At 37.6% G+C, this 23,080-nt stretch overlaps 1 protein-coding gene across 4 annotated transcripts in view; it reads right to left on the bottom strand.

Annotated features, from left to right (window-relative positions):
- ZRANB1 (zinc finger RANBP2-type containing 1) overlaps nucleotides 1–23,080 on the bottom strand; it is a 55,253-nt gene that overhangs the window by 3,455 nt on the left and 28,718 nt on the right. For 3 of the 4 annotated variants that reach the window (XM_031461970.2, XM_031461968.2, XM_031461967.2), the window contains 7 exons: nucleotides 10,329–10,516; nucleotides 6,254–6,407; nucleotides 4,085–4,156; nucleotides 3,392–3,590; nucleotides 2,707–2,827; nucleotides 1,314–1,443; nucleotides 989–1,218 (listed from right to left, as the gene is read on the bottom strand). In XM_031461970.2, the coding sequence (XP_031317830.2) occupies nucleotides 989–1,218; nucleotides 1,314–1,443; nucleotides 2,707–2,827; nucleotides 3,392–3,590; nucleotides 4,085–4,156; nucleotides 6,254–6,407; nucleotides 10,329–10,516 (1,094 nt within the window). Of the gene's footprint in view, nucleotides 1–988; nucleotides 1,219–1,313; nucleotides 1,444–2,706; nucleotides 2,828–3,391; nucleotides 3,591–4,084; nucleotides 4,157–6,253; nucleotides 6,408–10,328; nucleotides 10,517–16,144; nucleotides 16,268–23,080 lie in introns of all 4 variants that reach the window. The other variant, XM_031461969.2, reaches the window with a different exon arrangement.

Here is a 23,080-nt window from a genome sequence, read left to right as displayed (position 1 = left end):
ATTTGTTTGATACAATAGCAAAAAGCAAATGTTATCTAATAAGCTGATCCTGGCAAAGAAAAAGCTAGGAAGAAAATTCCAGCTTCAAACAGGACAAGGTAAGTTTACTCAGAAAGTTATGTATAGTCTGAAGTTACAAAAATTATGGTCTATGAATTTTTTCCTTTATGTCATGGCTATAAAATTTCATAATAATTACTGGTATATTAAATAAAAGACCAATAATTTTCTAAGAATGTGGGTTTTCTGAGAGTGTTCTTTCACACATCCTCACCACGCCCCCTGCCTGGTCCACACCACCCCCCTGCACCCACACGACCTGTACCTGGCATTCTGCTCCCGCTCCCGCTCCCGCCACCGCCCAGGCATCTGCTCTCAGCTAAGCAGCCAGTGCTCCTCTTCTGGGGAAACTGGCTGCGGGCTCCCCGGCTCACCCGCAATAAAAGCAGCACCGCTGGGGAGCCCCCGCCACCCCTCAGCCTCCCTCCCCCCTTGCCCAGTCCCCATCCCCACACTGGCCTTGCACTTCCCTCTACCTAGAACTCTCTTCCCACAGATTCTGCAAGACTCCCTCCTCTTTCAGGTCTCAATTCCTCTCATCCTCAGCGATGCCTCACTTTACCACCCTACGTAAATCACAAACCCCGTGGTCCCCTGATCCCCCTCCCTGCTTCCCCCTCATCTTTTCACTTTTTCTCCTCAGCACTAATCACTACCCGAGGGCAAGGACTTTGGTCTTCACTTCACTGCTGTATCTCCACACAACACACCCCACACAGCGGTTCTGAAAGGGTAAATTTCAAAGTCTGACCCATATTTACAGAAAGTGACAAATTTTTTTTTAACATTTGGAAGTGACAATTACTACAACCAAGTTCACAATTTGAAGTGACAGTGCAGACACTACCACGCCTGAAAGACACACCAGACAGGGCCCTGGGGCAGCGCTGCCCCCTGAAGTGGGCAACAGGAGCAACGGGCTGCTCACCTCCTGAGCAGAAAGGAAGTGCACGTGGAGTAACTTCCTTTCACTGTCAACCAGAGGCAGAAACGTGATGGTGACATCGTCGTCGGTGTTCAAGTTAGCACCAGCACCTCGGTTACCATAGCCATCATTCTCCATGGCAACCAAAGCAGAGAAGTGGCCCCTTGTATAGCCCAGAGCAATCGGACTTTTCCAACAAAAACTCTGTTCCCACAACAAAGGCAAATAAACACCTGGAAAGAAGGAAGAATGGGATTTCAGGACATGGCTGCAATGTGCACTAAAAAAATAAACAAAAAACTTCCAAACACTCATGAGAATGGCTTACCTTGAAACCGAGTATATCCTAAAGTTTCTCCCCGGAAACTTTTATAATATTTCACTCCATAAACTATAATTGGTCGTCTAAGAATATGTGCAAGTACAAAAATGTGAGTCTGTTCCAAACTTGCTCCAGGCTACGCAGAACAAAATAAAAGAAAGCAAATTCTCTTTAGAAGATTTATCACCACTCTGGAAGGCTGCTGTGTGCAACACAGTGCAACCCTCCTTCAGTACATCTCAGCTCATTAAAATAATATACTACTACTATTGTCAAGCTAAAGCAGCATTTGATTCCTCAAATAGCAAAGTCCAATGAAAGCAAACTGAAACATTTACGTACAGGTATCCTTTACTACCCAAACTCAAGAACTGAGCGGGTGTAGTTAAATCAATCTTAATCTCAGGTTCAAGAGATTGAGACAGCGAAGGGAGCTTGGTTTATACAACTGTCTTCTAGTTAAGTTACCTGTGAAAGTACTACCTACAACAAGGTCCTCTCAGAGTAAAAAGATTTATTTCGTATGAACATAACGGCTGCAAATTGCTCTGTCAGCTGACACAAGGACACTCAACAGGCCCCCTTCTCCCACAACGACTTTGAGAGCACCTTTTCAGAGGTACGTCTCAGATGTAGAACAGTCACTGAACCCTGCCCGCATGGCCCAAAGACAGAAGGCACTTCCTTCACAGGGCACTAGTGAGTTACAGTGCTTTCTGCAAAGAAAAGGAGTGGTTTGTCGTGCATATATTTGAACTTTACAGTTTAGTACATTAATACGCTTCACAAAATAAAACTAGCATGGGTCTGAGGGACAACCCTACACAATTAATTTATAAAAGCTCGTTCCCAGGTTAGCTAAGCACTCCTGCCCACGGCACCTCCTCCAGCATCTCCTCCGCAGCCTGCAACATGACACAGTCTCGCTACCAGGGAGCCTTATGAAGAGCACACCCTGACCGTCAGGGCCTCAGCTCGGCACCAGCCCAGGACAGCCCACCCCAGCTCAGTGACTCTGGGGAGGTGCCCCTTGGACACTGAATGGCAGCTAACCCGTGGGCAGGTAGAACAGGTATAAGGCCACCTTTCTGAGAGGAAAAATGCTTCTTCAGATTGCTCTTCAATTAAGTGCTTAGAACCATCAAGTACAATTTTCAATTCTGACAGCTTTTTAATCACTTAACATGAGAAACACGCAGCCCTCTCTGTTCTGCAGTGAGGATGTGCCTCCGGTCACACAGCTGAAAGACTGCAGTCACAGCCAGAACCCGGGCCCCCTGGGGCCGAGTCAAGCACTCTTGCCTTCCTACCACACAGCCTCCAGCATGGTCTTCGCAAGTCAAGGGATTCAGACCACGAGCCTTTCTTTTCTCACAGAAGCCGCAAGAAGAGCTCTTACCTGACTAGCAAGAGAGAGTATAAATGCCCAGTCTTCTTGCCACTGCTCTTCTCTCAGGGAAAAATGTAAACCGAAGCTCTGAGAATACCAGGATTCCCAATCTTTCCAACGAGTATAAAACCTGAAAAGCAAGATAGTAAACAAGGAAGCCTTTTATAAACAGCACATTTAATGTTCCAGTCATGTATTTAACGTGGTCTTTAAGCAATTCACATGAGAAGATTAACATTTTATTAATTTCACCTGGCTTGCAGTATATTTTTCAAATTAAAATTAGCCTCCATTCTGCAGGCAGACATCTTTTAACACATCCTCAGACACAATCTGATTCACCACCCATCAATTTTCATCAAAACTTTAAACACTAGTAATGAGAACAGTTGATTTCAATTGGTTACTATTGGTTTACAAATTAAAAAGAAAAGCACACAAAAGCAACTAAGACGTTGGGTAAAATCAAAGACACTGCATTTCTCCATTAATGATACTATTTTATTTCTATTTTAAAGCTCAACAAAAATATGTAAAAACCATTGAGATGCTTAAAGTGTCTCAATGTCCGAAGTCAAAGTTGTCTCCCCCCAGCTGCCACAGAAAATGTAGCAGACGAAAAGCATCCCACCACTGTAAGGCAATGATTCGGCCAGCGTGCTCCTGGATTCAAAAGGGAAGGATGCCAGCTCACCAATGGGAACAGTCATGCAGGCTGTCATGCAGGGCTTTCCGAAGCACCGAGTCCTTGTCATAAATGCCCCAGGTGGCTTGTAGTACTGAATCAAGTAAGCAGTCTCCTGCAGTCCGGTTCCAAAGTGCATACAGTCGACTATCCAAACGTGTAGCCAATTCCAAGGACCAGTTTATAATTGGAGATTCTTCTTCTAACTCTATGAGTAATTTAAATAACATGTTCATTTTTATGCCTCTACAATTAAGAAATATTCAGTGAAGAAATAACCTATCCTCTAGATGTTAACAGGTTTATATGTAATTTACTAATAAAGACCTAAATAATTCCGATCAACTGAAATATAAACCTTGAGTAGCTGAAATATCTTGAGGCTCTAAAATAATTTACTGAACTCTTAAATTCCTTATAATTTATTTTCTCGGAATGTTTAATATGAAAATATACTCATTCTAGAACAGGAAATAGAAAACCAAGGTTTAAAAACTTTTATACTGTCCTTGTTTGTTCACTCTCACAGGAGATGTGAATGAGCATTTTTAACAGCACACTATTCTTAAAAACTTTACATTTTCTATTTAAAGTAAAAATAAAACATGTTGACCATACACCAAACTACTTCAAACCTTCCAAAGCAAAGCAAAAAGTTTATTGAAATCAATCAAAGTTAAATTATACTAATTCCATGCTTACCTTTTTGAACATCTCTATCAAGCACCTCATCAAATAATTTTTCTTGGACTGATGGAGGCAAGTCTTCAATATCTACAAAGAAAAATCAGATTTAAAAGATCTTCTCATGTCTTATAACAAAAAAATTTGATACCAGCATCTAACAGTAACTTCCTCTAAAACAACACCCTTTCCACTGAAGGCTGTCAAATAGCTTCTTTTAAAAAATATGCATGTATATTTTGTGTGTGTGTAAAATATTTCCTTTCTGTACTTCATTATCAAAACTGTGATCCATCCAAAAATAATGAAAAGAGATCAATAATTATGCATAGCTATCACCAGAAAGAGATAACAGATGTTGACAAGAATGCAAAGAAAAGGAAACTCTAGTGCACTACTGGTGGGAACTATAAACTGGTACAGCCACTGTGGAAAACAGTATGGAGGATCCGCAAAAAATTAAAGTAAAACTATCATATGATCTAGCAATCCCACTTCTTGGCGTATTGCCACAGGAAATGAAAACAGGATATCAAAGATATCTGTACCATCATGTTTATTGCAGCATTACTCACAATAGCCAATACACGGAAACAACCTAAGTGTCTATCAATGGATGAATAATGAAAGGTAGATGTGATCTATCTATACAATGCAGTATTATTAAGCCACGAGAAAAAAGAAAATCCTGCCTTTGCAACAATACGGAAGGGCCTTGAAAACATCACGCTGAGTGACATAAGCTCAACAGAGAAAGACAACTATTACATGGCATCACCTACACGTGGAATCTTAAAAAAAAAGTGGTTGGCAAGGGTGGTGGGATAGGGAGAAACAGGTAAGGGTACAAACTACAGGCTGAGGATCTAACGTGAAACATGGGGACAAGTCAGTAACACCGTAGTGTACAAATGAAATTCGCTAAAAGAACAGAAAAATGTTCTCACCTCCATCAATCAATCAATCAATCACTCAAGCAATTGGATGAATAAATGAATGTGAGGTGATGGATGTGTTAAGTAACTACATGGGGGAAAATCCTTTCACGATGTATGTGTGAATCAAATCACCATGACGCATACTTTAAATATGTTACAATTTTCTATGTCACTGATAACTCAATAAAGTTGATATAAAAGCAAAAACAGAACAGGGCTATCTGATATTCAACAACAAACACATTTTTGTCTGTTCCTCTTCCCCCCACACTCTCAACCTCTGCTCAGACTTATTCATTTCAAACTTTAGAATCCTCTTATAAAAGTTAATTCATTTTGGTACACAGATCCCTATTTTTGTCATCTTCCTCAAATTCTCTATGCTGTATTCAGTTTACTAATTGAGTGGTCCAGATTAAGAAGTTACCCTTACTAAAAATGTTTTTAACTGCGAAACCAATTCAAAATAAAAATCTAGTCATCATTTGGGGTATTAAATTTAAATACATAAAGTGCATTTCAAATTAAATTTGATTCTAAAAGTCTTAGCTGTTATTTCCTACCATTTGTAAATATCCCTTTTACATCTGAATATAAAAAAGTCCCAAACACTCAGAACCAAAATGTAAGTTTTATTTAGAAACTTTTGGTGTTGGGTCCATTTTATTCAATGCTAACGGATGAAAAAACATCCTGGAAGACATTTCCACTTGTCATGGAATTTAAAAATGAAAAGTTGACTCACAGATACAGTAGAAATTGAAATAATGAGAAAGAAAGTAATAACATTTTCAAAACAATGCCAGTATCTCTGATTCAAATAACTTGACTACCCATAAAAAAATCTATGTTCTGATATTATCTTCTAGTATCAGGTAACCAACGGTTCTCTAATTTAAAAACAATAGACACACATGAAAAGAAAAAGAAAAAAAGCAGACTGATATTCTAAAAAAAAAAAAAAAAAGGAAAAAGAAAAAAAGAAATGGGTAAAATATTTTTTTCTTCTTTGATATCTGAGACCCACAAAGAAGTCAGTTACTATCCACTGTGTTCCTCTCAGATCTAAAACATTAGTTTATGAATGGCCCTTGGACTGGTCACCCCCAGTATAAATAGGATAATCAAGTAATTTAAGATCCACACATAATACCTAAGGTATCTGTTTTTTAACAGAAAAATTTTCATTCAGACATAAAAAATTTATAATAAAGTGGAAATTTATTTTCACACTGAGATTCGGAGTTACCTGCTGGCAATGTAAATGTTACAAGGTCAGTCAGAAAATAGCAAGCGAAATCGCCCTTTCTCTGATGGAGAGAGGCAGCTATCTCCCGCCGGATCTGCTCTGTCAGTTCAGGACACACCATTGCCGGGATACACTTTGCAGCTTGTTGAGACACCTTAAATACAAAACAAACTTTCCTCTACATCTCAGTTATCATCAGTGCAAGCAGAAAACAACAGTATTTAGAAGAAATGACCAAAGTTTCCCAGTAACTCAAGGTGTTACTGTTTTAAATAGATGAATGAGGTATTGGGTGTTAGCCCCTCAACAGTGTACCTGTCAGTACAATTTTCCCGTAAAAGAGCAATAAAAATGCTTTACCCTCTGGACTCAGTAATTCTACTTTTTAGTGGAGTTTATCCCAAGGAAATATACAAAGATAAAAATTTATGTAAAACAAAGTTGTTCACAAAGGTTCATCATAGAAGGGGAACGGAGAACGGAAAACTAAGTAAGAATAGTCATCATCATATCCCCAATTAAAAACATTTTTAAACAGGGAATTCCAGCTCATGGAAAAAGAGGAAAGTACAAACCACCCTTCTGCTCTATTAAGAATATGTCAAGTACCCTGACTTAGAATAAAGAAAGCATGATATCTTTACAGGGTTTGTTCCCAGTGACCTCAAATCCCTCTGCCATATTTGTTATAATGACGAATTTTTTTTTTAAAAAAGCACTTGGCTTCTCCAAGTGTAGGACAGACAACAAACCTCTGAAGTAGTACAACCCGACAGGAATGAAATCTGAGCACTGGTGTCGTGAGCACTACAGAGAACCTCCAAGCCAGACCTTTCCTGTCCTTTTTAAGTAATGAATACAACAAATGATGTGAAGATATTTATCTTAAATATAAGATAATATTTTGATTCTGAAATCAAAGTTGAGAGGAAATGAGTCTGGTGTGACCTCAGTGAGCCAGTCAGCTCTGTTCTCTGCTGTCCCTACAGACTGCAGCCACTCACCTGAATGACTTTCCTGAATGCAGACTTCCAAACTGCTATTAAGGTAAGTAAACAGTGTTTCAAAAACCCTGCATACCCAACACAACCATCAGACATGCTATTCTGAAAACCCCTACACAAAAATTCAATTCTCCTAAATTTACTGGCCAAGATTACCACTAACAATGAAATTATCACCACATCTTAACTCCATGAACCCAATCTAAGCAACACTGAAATTATGGAAAGCCAAATATTAAATATTTTTAGAATATAACTATTTCTCAAGTAACAGCGTTAAAATGGAATCCAAAAGTAAATTTAAAAACAGTTTATTCCAATCTGCTACCCCTCAGCCCCTTTCCAAAAATGTGGGAAAGATTTTTTTTTCAAAAACAACTTGGACTAAAACCCAAAACTGCAAACACCGCAAGAGAAACCTTACAGCCAGTGAATGGTCTTTAAGTTTCCTCCTTCCCCCACCATCCTCACGCATACACCTCTCATCTTCCAGTATTTTCAACCCCACCACCTCCTTAGACTACTGGTTCTTAACTTAGGGCCTATGAACTTGGGAAAGGGGTCCATGAACTAGAATAGGAATTTCAATTAAATTTAAATCCTTCTATTTTCACTAACCTCTTGACTATATTTAAAATGCTGTTTCTTATACATCAGAAGTTTATATTTTGATAACTATATTTCAATACAATCTCCTTGTATGCATAAAATAATAAAGTGGAAATTTATTTTATGCATTTAAAAATAGTATTTTGAATTTTATGCATTTAAAAACTTTATTTTATGCATTTAAAAACAGTATTTTGAAAAGTCCGTAGTTCCATCAAACAGGGTCCATGATCTAAAATTCAACTGAAATCCTTGCCCCAGATACATATTTCCAAAACGTAATGTTCTCTTGTTCTTATCCCCAAAGTACTAGGCTCTGTGCCCTTTCTACAAACACATCTCTTAGCCCAGACTCGTACTCTCTTCCTTCCTATCTCCCTACTGGCCCCTTCAGTTCTGTTCTTTGGAGAGCCTACTCCACTGAAACTAAATTCCATCACCAATTTCATTCCTTGCCTAGAACAAGCCTCCTTTCCACCTCCCCATGTTGTACCAGGGTTGGTCTATGTGCCCCATTAGAATATGGCAAGAATGACGGTATATCATTTCCTAAATTAGGCTGTATACAAAAAACACTGCAGCTTCCACTGGAATCACTCTCATACACCCTCCCTCTCTTGGATCACCAGCTCGAGGGAAACCAACTGCCACATCACAAGGAGTTCTGCAGAGGGCCTAGGCGACCAGGATTTGAAACTTCCTGCCAACAACCACATGAGTGTACTTGGAACCAGATCCTCTAGCCCCAGTCGAGCCTTCTAACAACTGTAGCCCTGACAGTTTGTAACCTCATGAGATCTTGAGCCAAAATCACTCAGCTAAGCTGCTCCTGGATTCCTTACCCTCAGAAACTATAAGGTAACAAGGGTCTGCTGTTTTAAGCTGCTAAGTTTTGAGGGGATTTGTTACACAGCAGTAAATAATAAATACACTGGCGTTCTATTGTCTTCCTGTTGCTAGTCCCCAGAATGCTCTTAGGAGGCAGTGACTTATGCCAGCCCTTCCAGAACCTTCTCATAGTCCTCTTACCTGATAAGGGGAACCTGTGTATACCCTAAAGACTTGAGCCTTGGTTCACAGCTGCCTTCTCTCTCATCTCTGGCTACCACCAGCAACTATAACTCCACATGCTGTCTCTTCCAATTCACAACTGGGCATCACAACATTAACGCAGCAAGACCTCAGACACTACAGAAGCTGCCTCTGACCGCTCCATCTCACGTTCCAGAACTCTGGTCCCTCTCATCGCACGGCTGCTTTTCAAACAGTCCCCTTCTCCCTTACAGTCAGTAAGTCTGCCCTTTCTTTTCAGTACAGCTAGACAGCTAGTCTCTCAAGCCCTCCCCTTCCTGAGTCTACCAGGTGCCCCTGGCTACACTAGACTCCTAGCAAACTAAACACAATGGCTAGCCAGCTCAATCATGCTTTCATCTTGCCTTCATAACTCTTAATCCCCCCTCACTTCGTATATAAATGTTCTCAGATACTGGTGAAGTTGAATATGCAAATAAGTATACGCAGAAGATGTATACTGACCAAACCAGATTTGAATCCACAATTGATCTAACTCTCTGCACTTTTACCCTATTTCTCTTATCATTAAAAATTACCTGGCTGATACAATCACATCCTGAATGGACTCACTGCAATCTCTTAACATTTGTAACACCGATCTTATTTAACCCAGAAAGCCTAGAATCAACTTTGACCCCTATTTCACCATTACGCTGCATATCCAATCTATCCACTTAATTCTGACTACACCACCAGCATCTCTCTCAAACCAGCCCACTTCTTTCCTTTTCCACTGCCACCACTGTGCCCGCAGGACTCCTGCCAGCACCACCGCCACGATCTCCTAAACCATCTTGCCCCTCTCTTTAATTCCCAGCAGCCAAAACACTCTGAACTTGTCACTTTCCTGCCCCTCTACCTAACCCCTTTCAAAGCCTTTTTACTGCCTTTAGCTAAAATGTTACATGCTGTGGGTCAGAAGGTAAGATACCTCAAAACTTGTTCTCAAGCTCTCCCCACAACCTCTGGCACGTACATCTACGAAAGCACGCTCTACAGAATTACTGTACCTGTTTGCCACCTTTTCTGTAGACTCAGAGATGGAGGAGCCAACTGAATTCACAACTATTGTTCTTTTTTGCACAGTGCCTCACACACAGTCGATACTCAATAAATGTTAGTTGAATGAATAAATGAATGACAGATATGTCCCAGTTTTTTTTAATCAAACATATAAATCAAATATTGTGGCAAAATGCCTTGTTTTAAAAACATATACTTCTAAAAATTATATACTTTTGTTGAAGTCTCTTAAGTTTAATGTCATTTTTACAAGAGGATAGAAGAATCAAAAACATACAAGAACTGAGAAACATTATATCAAAATGAAAACTAAAGAACAAATTTCCTTCACATAAAAGAATGTTTAATCAAAATGCCACACTCACCTCTGTAAGCAATATTGCTAGCATGTCCTGCCTCTGAAAACGGATAGCCAGATGCACCAGAGTGTAGCCAACGTCAAAGGCAGAAGGACGGTTCAGCAAGCGCACTTCATCCGCCGTGAGCTGACGGGCGATGTCTCCTCCTGATGATTTGTACGCTTCTATAGCAGCTAAATCACCTTCTACAACCCCTAGGACAAGCACCAAGACAAAAAAATATTTAATTCAATGGTTCTTCAAAAATCATACACCTGTAGCATTCACTCTAAACTCTGATTCTCTGTGCTTCCTGGATCCCGAGCCATCATTTAAATGTCCTAAAGAACATAAGGAAAATTAGAGAGGGTTCCTCTCCCTTTCATTTCTTTCCAGAACCAGAACTGCCTAGTTAGGCACTTACCATCACATCAGTGCTGGCTCCAAGCTCTTGGTGAGGTTTAGAGAAATTATCAGAACATATAATTGAATCAAAGATCAATAATCTAGCAGTATGAGCAACTAGACTTCACAAGAGACACGAAGCCCTGCTCTGACCCCGCTCTGCAGAAAGCAAGCGGACAGGGGTGTGCTTCCTGCTGGTGCTGGGCTACTTGCGCCCCCTACACTGCATTTTTAAAGGGGCATCAAAACAAATGCGGAGACTTCCATACTGCTGTTTTGTTAGCTTTGAAGCAATTTAGGGCAGTTAAAACCATTTTTAATGTAAGTAAAAGTTAGCAATATTTTGATTTCAGAATTTCTCTTAGCCAAGTCTTCCTTATGCCCACTATTATTAATACAGTAAAACTTAAACTATATGATTTTGAACAAAAGTATGCTAAAATAAAACTTTATAAACCAGTTGGGGAGTAGAGATGTAAAACAAGTATTTTTTCCCAAATCTATAACGAACTTTGTTCCTACTGTTATTCATCTTCACACAAATTAATGTTAGGTTAAGACAATAATTCTATTTACTAAACAGTACAGTACATCTATGAATAATAAATAGCCTTGGGGAAAAAAATGAAAGTGTAGGTTAGCTTTAAATTTACCACAAATAGTTAAACACACACACACACACCCCCGACTGTAGGACCGACTCATTTTAAGTGTTTCCTAAATTACATCAAGAAAAATCTGTTACAAAAAATGCTAATACTAGCTTAAAGTTACTGTACTTTAAAAAAAGTATTTTTAATTGCTATTAATTCTGATTTAGGAATTAGATATATAGGAGCTATTCCTTAGAGTACAACAGACTGGAAAATGCGACAACCCCCACCCCATTACTAAAAGTAGCAAAGCATTAAAATGATAATTCCCATGTGCACCAAATACCCACGGCAGGCACAGCGACATGCCCGGCAACGTAAGAAACACAAAGACAGTAAAAACATGATTCCTATACTCAAAACCGTCCTTTTTCATCACATTCGTGAGCTATAAACTCTGGGGTCAAAGATTCCTTCTGCAAATCTAGATCCTGTCCCCAGAAAAATGAATCCCTGTCCCTGAAGCATGTATTTTTCAGGTTAAGAACCCATGATTTCAAATGAGAATACCTTCTTTTTAGAAAATTTTACTTACAAAGCAGGGTAGGGCTAACAGAGTCCTCAATATACTGAGACACCTAAGGACAACTGCAGTCCCCACCTCCAGTACATAAAGACTTCAGCACACCATGATGAGGCATCGTGCCCTGGAGAAGCCATCAGGGCTAAATGTAATAAGGCTGGCATGAGACAAGGGAGGCGAATCTTCTTAAAAAGGCAAGTCTTAAGAATAGATACAAAATATTACTTGAAATGAAAACAAATCTATGGTCAAAGAGCCAAGTACACAAAGAAATCTAAAATTTCTGCTTAACTTTTAATTTTTTTCTAAGTGTTAAAAAAAGTTCTTTTTTTAATTGAAGTATAATTGCTGTACAGTATTATGTAAGTTACAGGTATACCACAGAGTGATTCACAATTTCTGAAGGCTGTACTCCACTTACAGCTATTGTAAAATATTGGCTATATTTCCTGTGTTGTACAGTATATCCTTATAGCTTATATTATACCCAATAGTTTTTTAAATTTTTATAACCATTTTTTAAATTGAAGTATAGTTAATTTACAATGTTGTGTTTCTGCTTAACTTGTTTTAATCAACAGATGAGAATAATCTAGTAAGGCTAGTAACTTTCTGAATAATTTAATGTTTATTTTTTTAGAACTGAGCATGCCCTATTCCATTTCTTTTTGTGTATACAGTATATCCTTATGAAAGCAACTACTTTCCACTTCAGTCCTATCAAAACTATGACTATCTCCAGGTGCATGCACTATCACCTCACCTTTACAGTTTTCAGCTTTAATCCAAAAATACGTATTTATAAAATTTCTTTGTATGACGTAAGAAATATTCTAAGCCCTTCCAAAGGCAACCCAAGGACCAAAAACTCTGCCCAATTTACCTAAAAGATAAAGAGGGAGACCTGCACAGCACGTGTATACGCGCACGTGTTCATGTGTGGGTGCGTACATGTAAATTTTTTGTTTCCCAAAGATAAAGATGACGTAATCTAAAGCCAAACATCAACTAACTTCATTTCTGGTTATAGAAAAGGGAGATCTTCCAAATTCCTGTCTTCACTATTTTTCGCTAACTCATCACATAGCTGAATCTCATCTTACAAATATCTGCTTAAGAATTCACTTCCTGGGGGAGGATATAGCTCAAGTGGTAGAGCACATGCTAGTATGCAACAAGGTCCTGGGTTCATCCAGTACCCCCCTAAAAATAAATAAATAAACCTAGTTACCTCGCCTGCTAAATAAAAATTTTTTTAAATAATTCATTACCTCTGCAATGCTTCTGAAGGATTCCTGTAATTAGAAGCTAATTAGTGCAACCAAAGGTGGGGAGGAGTCCAGACCAAACAGCACAACAAAGTTAGCAACTGTGCCTTGGAACTACGGTTTCCAGTTTGCTTTCAAACTAAGTGTGTTTAATACATACAGAACTTCTAATGATGAATTACATGGTATGTGAATTTTATCTCAATAAAGCTGGTATATATGCACACAAAATGGATTTCTATTTGGCCTAATCCCAGATATCAAAAACAATCATTTTCCCTAACCATAAGCTCTTCATTAAACTGCAAATAGGGAGTGCTGCCCACCCCTCGCATGGAATATACACAGGAGGGCAGAAAACGAGAGTGAACTAAACAGTCTGTTCTCTATTCTTCACAGCATATAAAACTCCAAACCTTCCAGAACATGAAAAACACAAATTTAAAGTGATGCAAGGGGGAAATTTACAACCAAGAATTCTCCATCCAGCAAGGCTCTCATTCAGACTTGATGGAGAAATCAAAAGCTTCACAGATAAACAAAAGCTAAAAGATTTCAGCACCACCAAACCAGCATTACAACTAATGTTAAAGGACCTTCTCTAGTCATCAAACCATAAGAAAAAAGAAGAAAAAGAAGAAAAAGAAAAAAAAAAATCTACGAAAGATTGCTTTGGCTGTTCAGGGTCTTTTGTGGTTCCTTATAAATTGTGGAATCATTTGTTCTAGCTAGTTCTGTGAGGAATGTCACTGAGTATTTTGATGGGGGTTGCATTGGATCTGTGGATTGCTTTGGGTAGTGTGGCCATTCTGATAGTGTTAATTCTTCCAGTTCAAGAGCACAAGAAATCTTTCCATTTCTTTGTGTCATTTCGGTTTTCAGAGTATAGGTAACCTCCTTGGTTAAGTTAACGTCTAGGTATTTTGTTGTTTTTGATGTAATGGGAATGTCTCTGCCAATTATAAAATTCTGGTTTTTGAAGTGAAAAAAAAAATGAAGGGCCACAAATGGCAAAAAATAACCTTTTTTATAGGTGCGTTGTATTTCATTACATAAATATACATGTGCTGCATCTCCATTGTTTATTCAGCTGTTGGTGTGCACTTGGGATGCTTCCATATCTTGGCGATTATAAATAATGATGCTGTTAATAGCAGGGTGTATGTATCTTTTTGAGTTAATTTTTATTTTGATTGGCTTTACTCCTTTGGTAACTATGCAAGTTTAAAAAGCTAAAGCTCTTATGTTCTTAGAAACAATGAACAGTACATATATGTAAATTAAAAAATACATGTGCAGAAAAAAAAAGATCAAGCCATGAAGGACACAGAAGAAACTTAAAAGACATATTACTAAATGAAAGAAGCCAGTCTGAAAAGGCTACAAACTGTATGATTCCAACCAAATGACATTCTGGAAAAGGCACAGCTACAGAAACAATAAAAAGACCATGGTTTCCAGTAGTCTGGGGAGAGGGGGGGAGAATGAATAGATGGAGCACAAGGGATTTTAGGGGCAATGAAATTACTCTGTATGATACTACAGTGGCTACATGTCATTATGCGTTTGTCAAAACCCATAGAATGTGCAACATCAAGAGTAAACCCTGATGCAAACTATGGCCTTTGGTTGATGATAATGTGCCCGTGTTGGTTCACTGATTGTACCAAGTACGCCACACTGATGAGGGATGTTGAGGGTAGGGGAGTATGTATGTGTGGGTGGGGAGGGCTATGGGCAAACTCTGTATTTTCTGCTCAATTCTGTTGTGAACCTGAAACTGCTCTAAAAGAAATAAGACTATTAAAAAACACACACACACAAATTTATAGGGACAAAATAATACTTTTAAAAGTTTATTGTCTAATGATTTTGGGAATATATAATTCCATTCTTTTCATTAAGCATAAATAAGAGTTCAGAGTTTCAGTTACTGTTGAGTTTTCAGCTATGATGAGTAAATTTACTACAAATCAAATTTCATAAGAATGTCACTGTGAACTGTCCAAATTTTTGTTGTATCTCTGTTACATACTGCTCAAGGGGAGCTAGTGATTAAAGTTTCTTCACAGGTGGGTTTTCATTGCAAACACAGTATTTAATGGATCTGGCCTATACTGAACCATTTTAGCTACAACATGTTTTCTACTTGGGGGGCGGCGGGGGGAGTATTAGATTATACGCAAAATAACTTAGAAAATGTCTTTGAGTTCTTCACTTTACATTTTTACCACCTTTTAATAATAGTAGGTAAAAGGAAAGCAAGAAGGTAAAAGGGTTGGTAGGTAGGAAAAGAGTAAATAAATCTAAGTGGTAAAACATCACTTAATAATGTAACAAAGACCAGGAAAAAAAAAACCAGAAAAGTTCCAGCAGAAGAGAAAGAGGTGATGTACGTATGCTTCTAGGTTACTGACATCTCACACTATCTCCAAGAGTAACTGAAGCATCTTTCTCTTTACACATTTTTGGAAAATTTAACAAACGTATGTAGTATCCATTCTGTCCCTTCCTCCTCCATCCCATGAAGGCAAATTAAAAAGACAGCCGAAGACATTCTGAGAAAATTAACTTTATAAAACTAACCTGCAGTATCATTATATATTCAAAACTGACTGAATGAAATACACAACTAGCTAAGTAGCGGTATATACAGATAAAGGAAAGTTAATAAACTTTTAAAAACATGAAGACTTAAGAATAAATGAAGTTGAAAAAAAAAAAAAAAAAGCTCATATTGTTCTGTAAGTTGGGCCAGAAATAGAACTTAACGTATTTTGAAGCCACAGGTCACAACTCACTAGGGACTTCACAGCTACTATGGAACTCCGTTGGTTAGAGTATGGAGCTGGCTCATAGATATTTAGAAAACAGACTTATTTTTTCCCCCATGTATGGCACAGTTTTCAAAGTTTTGCCTTATTTTGACATAAAATCATAACGTAACTAACTTTGAAAAGAATGCCAAATGGTAAAAAAAAAGCCAGGACTTACCTGAGCCCACATGGGCCAGCTCAACACTACCCTGGAGTTCTATGGTAGCTGTGACATCACAGCATGGTATATTGCTGTGGGGTCAGGGTGGACTTGGAGTCAGCTGGCACAATTTCAGGAGCCCTTAAAGAGAAAAGTTAGTTTTAAGTGGTAATGTTCAGAATGTCCTTTTCCATGGTCAGTAGAAAGATGCAGGTGTGCCTGGCTACGATGTCTGGGTAGTTCTCCTCTACTCAGAGTTTAATTAATTAAACTGGTTTTGCATATTCAAGAAGAAACTACACCGCCCAGCAACACTTTTCCTTCGTACTCTTAACCACATGGCTGTACTTTAATGACGAACCTGGCTTACTCACAGCAATCTCTTTCAATACTCAACGTGAGATGCTTTTTAAATAAAATGACCTCAATATTTCTAAGTACATCTTAAGTAGACATAAACTCAATGAAAATCTCAAAAACAGTTTAAGCAGACCAAACAAATCACCTCCGAGATGCATTTTTCACATAATAACCAATGGCAACAAGTTAAAATCTATCATTTCTATTCCTACAATAGTGCTATTGAACAATAACCTTTCCAAAAACCAAGAGATGAAAATCACAAATTGGAAATAAATTCATCATCTAATCTATAGTTTATCAAGATGAGTTTCTATTCAATTCATTCAGTAAACTCACTCCATTATAAAAACAACCTCTTTAGAAAAACAAAAGATTCAAATAGGGAAGTCAAAATAATCTCTAATTAAGGGCTTTACATTTCTATAATTAATCATGACAAACTAGGCCAAATTATACCTGCAGCTCTTACCTCTCCTTACATCTCTGATCAGATTAACACCTGAACTGCTGTGGAAATATAAATCCCCAAAGTCATGAAAAAACACCTGAACTGACAGATACCTGCGTAAGAAAGGTCATCTTGTCATTCGGAAGTTACCGCTGAAAGCACAATGGAAGGATATAAAGGAACGTGCCACAAAGTAATCTTCGGGAAGGTGGTTAGAGATGAGGACCAACGTTAATGGGTTAAAAATGAATGTAATTTAAATTACAAAGGTTACTTAAAATATCGCCAAAAAGTCAACTGAAGTGATATAAGTTAAGGTTTTTAAAAATCTGAGGTTCCAGTCAAAATACTGTATATGTCGAAACCACATTCGGCACTGAAATCAAGTCCTCAAAGGTTTTCCGACTTCAAGTAAAAATTTCATCTTCTATACTGTCAATGTATCCTGGCTGAATTTGAAACTAAATTTTAGACTTTTAGAATTATACTATTTAAGCCTGGGGCAGAGGGACTGAATAGTCTAGCCACTCTCTTTCACAAGTGAGAAAATTAGAGGGTAGATGAGCATTTTAAGAGGGGCAGAGGCAGTGGGGGGGAACAGATAAAAGCAAAACCTCTCACGACATGACTTTATACTATTAGTATTACATCCATATAACTCTTCTTCTAGCCAAAAAATCCCGACAGAATTAAAACAGAGAATCACCAAACTGGAAGAGATATTTCAAAGTCCATCATGATAAGATCCTCAAGTAGAAGCACAAAACAAGAAAGTCCTTGTAACTTGCTACTGCAAAACAAGGTTCTACAGCTTCAGTAAATGTTCGTGGCCCCACAACTATCCACATAAACTGCACGGTCAGTTTTCCCCCACACAAGTTTCAGGCCCATATATCCAACAACCCATTAGACATCCTCACTGTGTATCGCGTCTAACACTGAGCTTCATGTCTTCTATGTTTAGGGAAAATGACACTGCTATCCAGCCCAGGCATCCAAACAAAAACCTGCCTATCTTTTTTAACTTCTTCTCCCCTCAGCCCCAATATCAGTTCTTTTAAGTTTTCCCCATCCTATCTTTGTTAAGCCTTTCTCCAATACATCTCCTTTACCCCAGTCTCCGCTGCCTCGACCTAAAGGTCAAGACTGCACCCTTTCACACCTGGATCGAAGTTATCTCCTCCTAGATGGTCTGCTCACCTCCAGGGCTGCACTCTCCCAGTGTCGCCTCCAGGCTATGGCCAGAGCAAGCTCCCTAAACTACAAATCAGATTAAGGCAGTCTCCTTCCAAGTGTTTACCACTGCTCTTACATTAAGAGCTAAAATCCTTAACCAGATTAACAGGCCTAGGAAGGTCCAGGCCACCCTGCAGCTTCTCTCTCACAGCTCACACCCTACACTCCAACTCTACTAACTTCTTGCACTTACAGGACCATGATCTCTTGCTGCTGGGTTCTTAAACAAATACACTTCCCTCTTGACTCTTCCCTTTTCTCTCTAAGGTTTTGGCTTAGATGTCACTTCTTCCTGAAAGCGCTCTCCAAATCTCCGAAAGAGATTAAGGTAAACAGTCCTCCTCTAGCACCCCACACTTCATATCCTCAACTTATCACACTGTATAGACTTGTTAAATTATTTCTTCACCAGACCACAAGTTCAATGAGAGCCACGGATTCTTTTACGGTGCTTGGGAGCACACTCAGTTGTGTGAATGCATAAATGAAGGGATGAACAAATAAGGAAAATGTGAAAATAAAAACAATTTTGCAAAGCAAGGGGACGGTGAACCAAGATGTACATTTGCCTTATGAGATTTTAAGATATCTAATAAAGCCATAGTTATTTAAGCAAAAGTGTGATACTGACATAAAAAACAAACATCAAAATAAAGAGCCTCAAAACAAATGAAGCAGAATGATTTTATGTATGACAGAACCACCCAAATCAATGAGGAAAGAAATTACCTAATAAATAGTATCAATGGAAATTATTTGGAAAAATATTTTAATCCTTTGTTCAATCCAAAAAACTATGAAAGACAAAGTAAAGTGTTATAATTCTCCCCACAGAAAAAGGGAAAGAAAATTTGCAACAAACATGACTGGTACAAACTTTCAATACATGTATTATTTATATTCATATAGACTTCATATAACTTGATAAAATCACCAAAAATGGACAAAAGATATAAATCAACAATTCACAGACAAAAAATTCAAATGACTAATTAAATGAGACAGCTTGCCTCCCTTAAAAACAAATGTAAGCAAAGATACAGCTACACAGATACTCTGTTATACTGTTATACTGATTATGAGAATGTAACTGGTACAGGCCGTCTAGGCAGCAATTTACCAATATGGATAAAATACCCTTTTATCCTGATTATGAGAATGTAACTGGTACAGGCCGTCTAGGCAGCAATTTACCAATATGGATAAAATACCCTTTAACATGTTTATATCATTTGATCCTATTATCCCATTTCTGGGAACCTAAGAAAATCATTAGAAATGCTGACAATTTTGTTCATCAAAACACTATCAGACTAAAAAATTTTCAAATAACCCAGAGGCCAATAATAAGGAATAGGTTAACTTAAAGGATGGCAACTCAATGTCATATTACACATTTTTAAAAGATGAAAATAATTTTAATTACTTCAAAATTCAACAACAAAAAAGAAAGTATAATTTATTTCAATTACATAAAAATAAATGTAAAAAACTGAAAATACAAAAAAATGAGAGATTTCCTCTAGATAGTGATACTATAAACTATTTTTTTTGGTAGTTTTTCTTACCTCTGACATACTCTACAATGAGTATGCTCTGCTTTTATCATTTAAAAATGAACTAAACTCTCATGTTACAGGAAGTCAGTATATAATGCCAAATCTGATAAAACAAGAAATACTGTTATGTCCATCAACAAATGAATTGATAAACAAAATGTGGTATATAAATAAAATGGAATATCATTCAAACTTTAAAAAGGGGAAGGAAATTCAGAAGTATGTTACAACACGGATAAACCTTGAAAACATGACACTAAATGAAATAAATAAGCAGTCACAAAAGGACAAACACTGTATAATTCCACTTATATAAGGTACTTAGAGTAGTCAAATTCAAAACAGAAACTAGAATGGCCGTTGCCAGGAGCTGGGAAAGGTGGAATGGGGAGTTATTGTTACTGTGTACAGTTTCAGTTTTGTAAGATGGAAAAGGTTCTGGAGATAAATGGTAGTGATGGCTGCAAAGCAATGCGAATATACCAAAGCTACTGGACTGTACACTTAAAAATAGTTAAGATGGCCAATTTTGTTACATGTATTTTACCACAGCTAAAATAAACCTTTAAAAAAGGAAAAAGCAGTAAAAGGACATTATTCAGAGATACTAGAGGTCCTGCTTTAGGAGCAGTAGTGCAGTGCTCCTCCCTCCCTGCAAAAAGAAAAATGTTTAAATTTCATCTAATCACATCTAAATTGAGGCTTAGTCTGTAAAACAAATGGCCTGGCTTCTGGTGTTGTTAATGTCATGAAGAGCAAATGAAAAAACAAAAATAAAAACAAAAACCACCTGTGGCACTGTTTAGATTAGAGGATATTAAACAGACAAATAACTAAATAAAATGTATAATCCTTGACTGAATAGGGTTAGAGCAATATTACTGACACTATAGGTGAAACTGAATATAGACTCCAAATGTTAGACCATCTGGATAATTATACTGCATGATTACGTAGGGAAATATGTTTTTAGGACATAAAATGCTGAAGTATTTACTTAGGAGCAAAATGTCATGATACCTGCAGCTAACTCTCAAGTGATTCAGGAAAAACTCATACAGAAAGACACAGACAAATAGAGACAGAGCATGCAAATACTGCAAACTGCTAACAGTTGGAAAATCTAGGTCAAAGGCATTTGGTGTTCAATGTATTTTTATGTTTTCACCTTTGTCTAACAACAAACATTAGTTTTTTTTTAATTTATTTATTTTAAAAAAAATTTTTGGTGGGGGAGGGAGGTAATTCGGTTTATTTATTTTAGAAGAGGTACTGGGGATTGAACCCAGGACCTCATGCATGCTAAGTATGTGCTCTGCCACTTGAGCTATACCCTCCCCCAGGTGTTCAATGTATTCTATCTAACTTTTCTATAGGTTTTGAAATTTCTCAGAATGAAAGGTTGATGAGGAAGAACATCTCTGCACAGCAGCACTGAAGGTGGAGATTAGAAAAAGAAACTTGCTTTTCTTTATGAACTCTTTATAACCGCTTGATTCTTACAACCATATGCAAAGTTTAATAAATGTTTAGTTATTTCATGGTAAACTAAAGTTTTCTATTGTATAAACACATCTTTTTACACTTAGTATTTAAACAATACTTTTGGATTTCATAATTCAATGTGTTCATTTATTATAGTGCTTTTAAAAAATGAAAGCCTTTACTAAATCAATGATGCATATTCAAACTTAGTATCATGCAGTCAAGAATCACCAGGTACATTCTCTTTCTCAGCCTAGGAGGCACATTATTAGTTGGCAGGCCTGTGTAATCAATCATTCCTAAAAGCCAGGAATTAGGTCTCAGACAGACTAAAGGCAACCAGAACACTGCCAGAGCTCTATTTCAGGCTCACTGCCATCCATTTGCCTTGACACACTCGTCCCTGGAAGATTTTTTTTACCCCAGGTGTCAGGAAGCTCTTTCAAAAGTCAGACTGAACCAGCCAGGGAAAATAAAATGTGTGTGTATTACCTACAGATTAGAATTTCTTATTGCTGTGAAATAACCACAATATACTTAAAAACCAAGACATAAAATACTATTTTAAATCCAGAGTTCCAAAAGCATAAGGAAATCCTTTGAAACTTGAAGAAAATCAAGACAGAAACCAGCTGAAGATAATACTCCTTTCACAGTGCTAAAAATAATTCTACTACCACCTGTAATATCAACTACCTTGGAGAGGAAGGAGATCCACAACCAAGAATGTGTATGGAGTGAAAAGACACCACAGTTTTCATAGCTACACACACACATCCCACGTAAGAGTATCACACAAAGCTAACCAAGGACATACAAGGCATTGCCAGCATTCTAGCAGCTTACTTTCCTTTTATGGATGCAGTGCCAGAGACTTGCTGCAAGGAGTCTGCATATATTTTGGATTCTATTAAAAGCTCTTAATAGAATATTTCAACTCAAACCATTTTTGTTTTAAAAAAATGTTTAAAAAATGCAATCATTTTAAATGTGAAAGACTGAAAAGCAGTTTTTTTCAGGCTCTGCAAACATTCATCTGTAAAGCAATGTATTACAGGAAAGGGGACATTAAGAGCACCTTTCAGTAGAATGGTCTGGTGTCGATATAAAATTGAGTTCTTAATAAAAACAAAATAGTCCATTAGCATCCTGGAATAAACCCAGCATTGAAAAAATAACCATAACTTAAAATAAACCTATCAAAGCAGTTAACAGATTCATTAGCTTCCTCTAACCTCCCAGAAGGTGATCTCTAAAATAAATATTAGAACATAGATCTGCTACTGGGCTACCAACTCAGAAGCGGTGATTTTGAGAAGCAATTCCACAGGGCAGGGAAAATTCTAAAAATGGAGAATAGACCGTCCAAATAGCTGCGGTATACCAAGTACAGGTAAACACAAGCAAAGCAAACAGAACAACTACTAGAGAAATGCCATACAAAAACTCAAGTTCAAATAATGTGACCTAGCCACAGAATGCTGAGGAATATTAGCAAGTAACAGATTACCCTGAGACACAGCAATCAACTTCATATAGGCATACATACTTAGCTGACCTGGAAAAAAGGACTGAAAGTATCAGTATTTATAGGTATCAGACATCATTCAAAAGTTCCAGTAACAGTACTCCTTTCCACAATATCAAGCAAAAAATACACTATGAATAAGAAATATTTAGTCTTCATCTACTGTTCCTGGCACATTACCCTTGTAGTTTCCTATATAAGCTGTAAAAGCATCTTCTGTTGTAATATTTAGTTTTGTTCCTAGTTCCTAAATAGCTCCAGGATGGTGAAGATGAAATAGGAGTTATTTATGTTATTCATAAAACAGCAAGCCTCTTTCAACTGCCTGAGTTTAT

This window comes from Camelus dromedarius, chromosome 8, assembly GCF_036321535.1.
Source record: "Camelus dromedarius isolate mCamDro1 chromosome 8, mCamDro1.pat, whole genome shotgun sequence".
In the NCBI taxonomy this organism is placed as follows: domain Eukaryota; kingdom Metazoa; phylum Chordata; class Mammalia; order Artiodactyla; family Camelidae; genus Camelus; species Camelus dromedarius.
The sequence above is the reverse complement of the archived record's forward strand: the minus strand, read 5'-3'. Positions and strand labels throughout refer to the sequence as shown.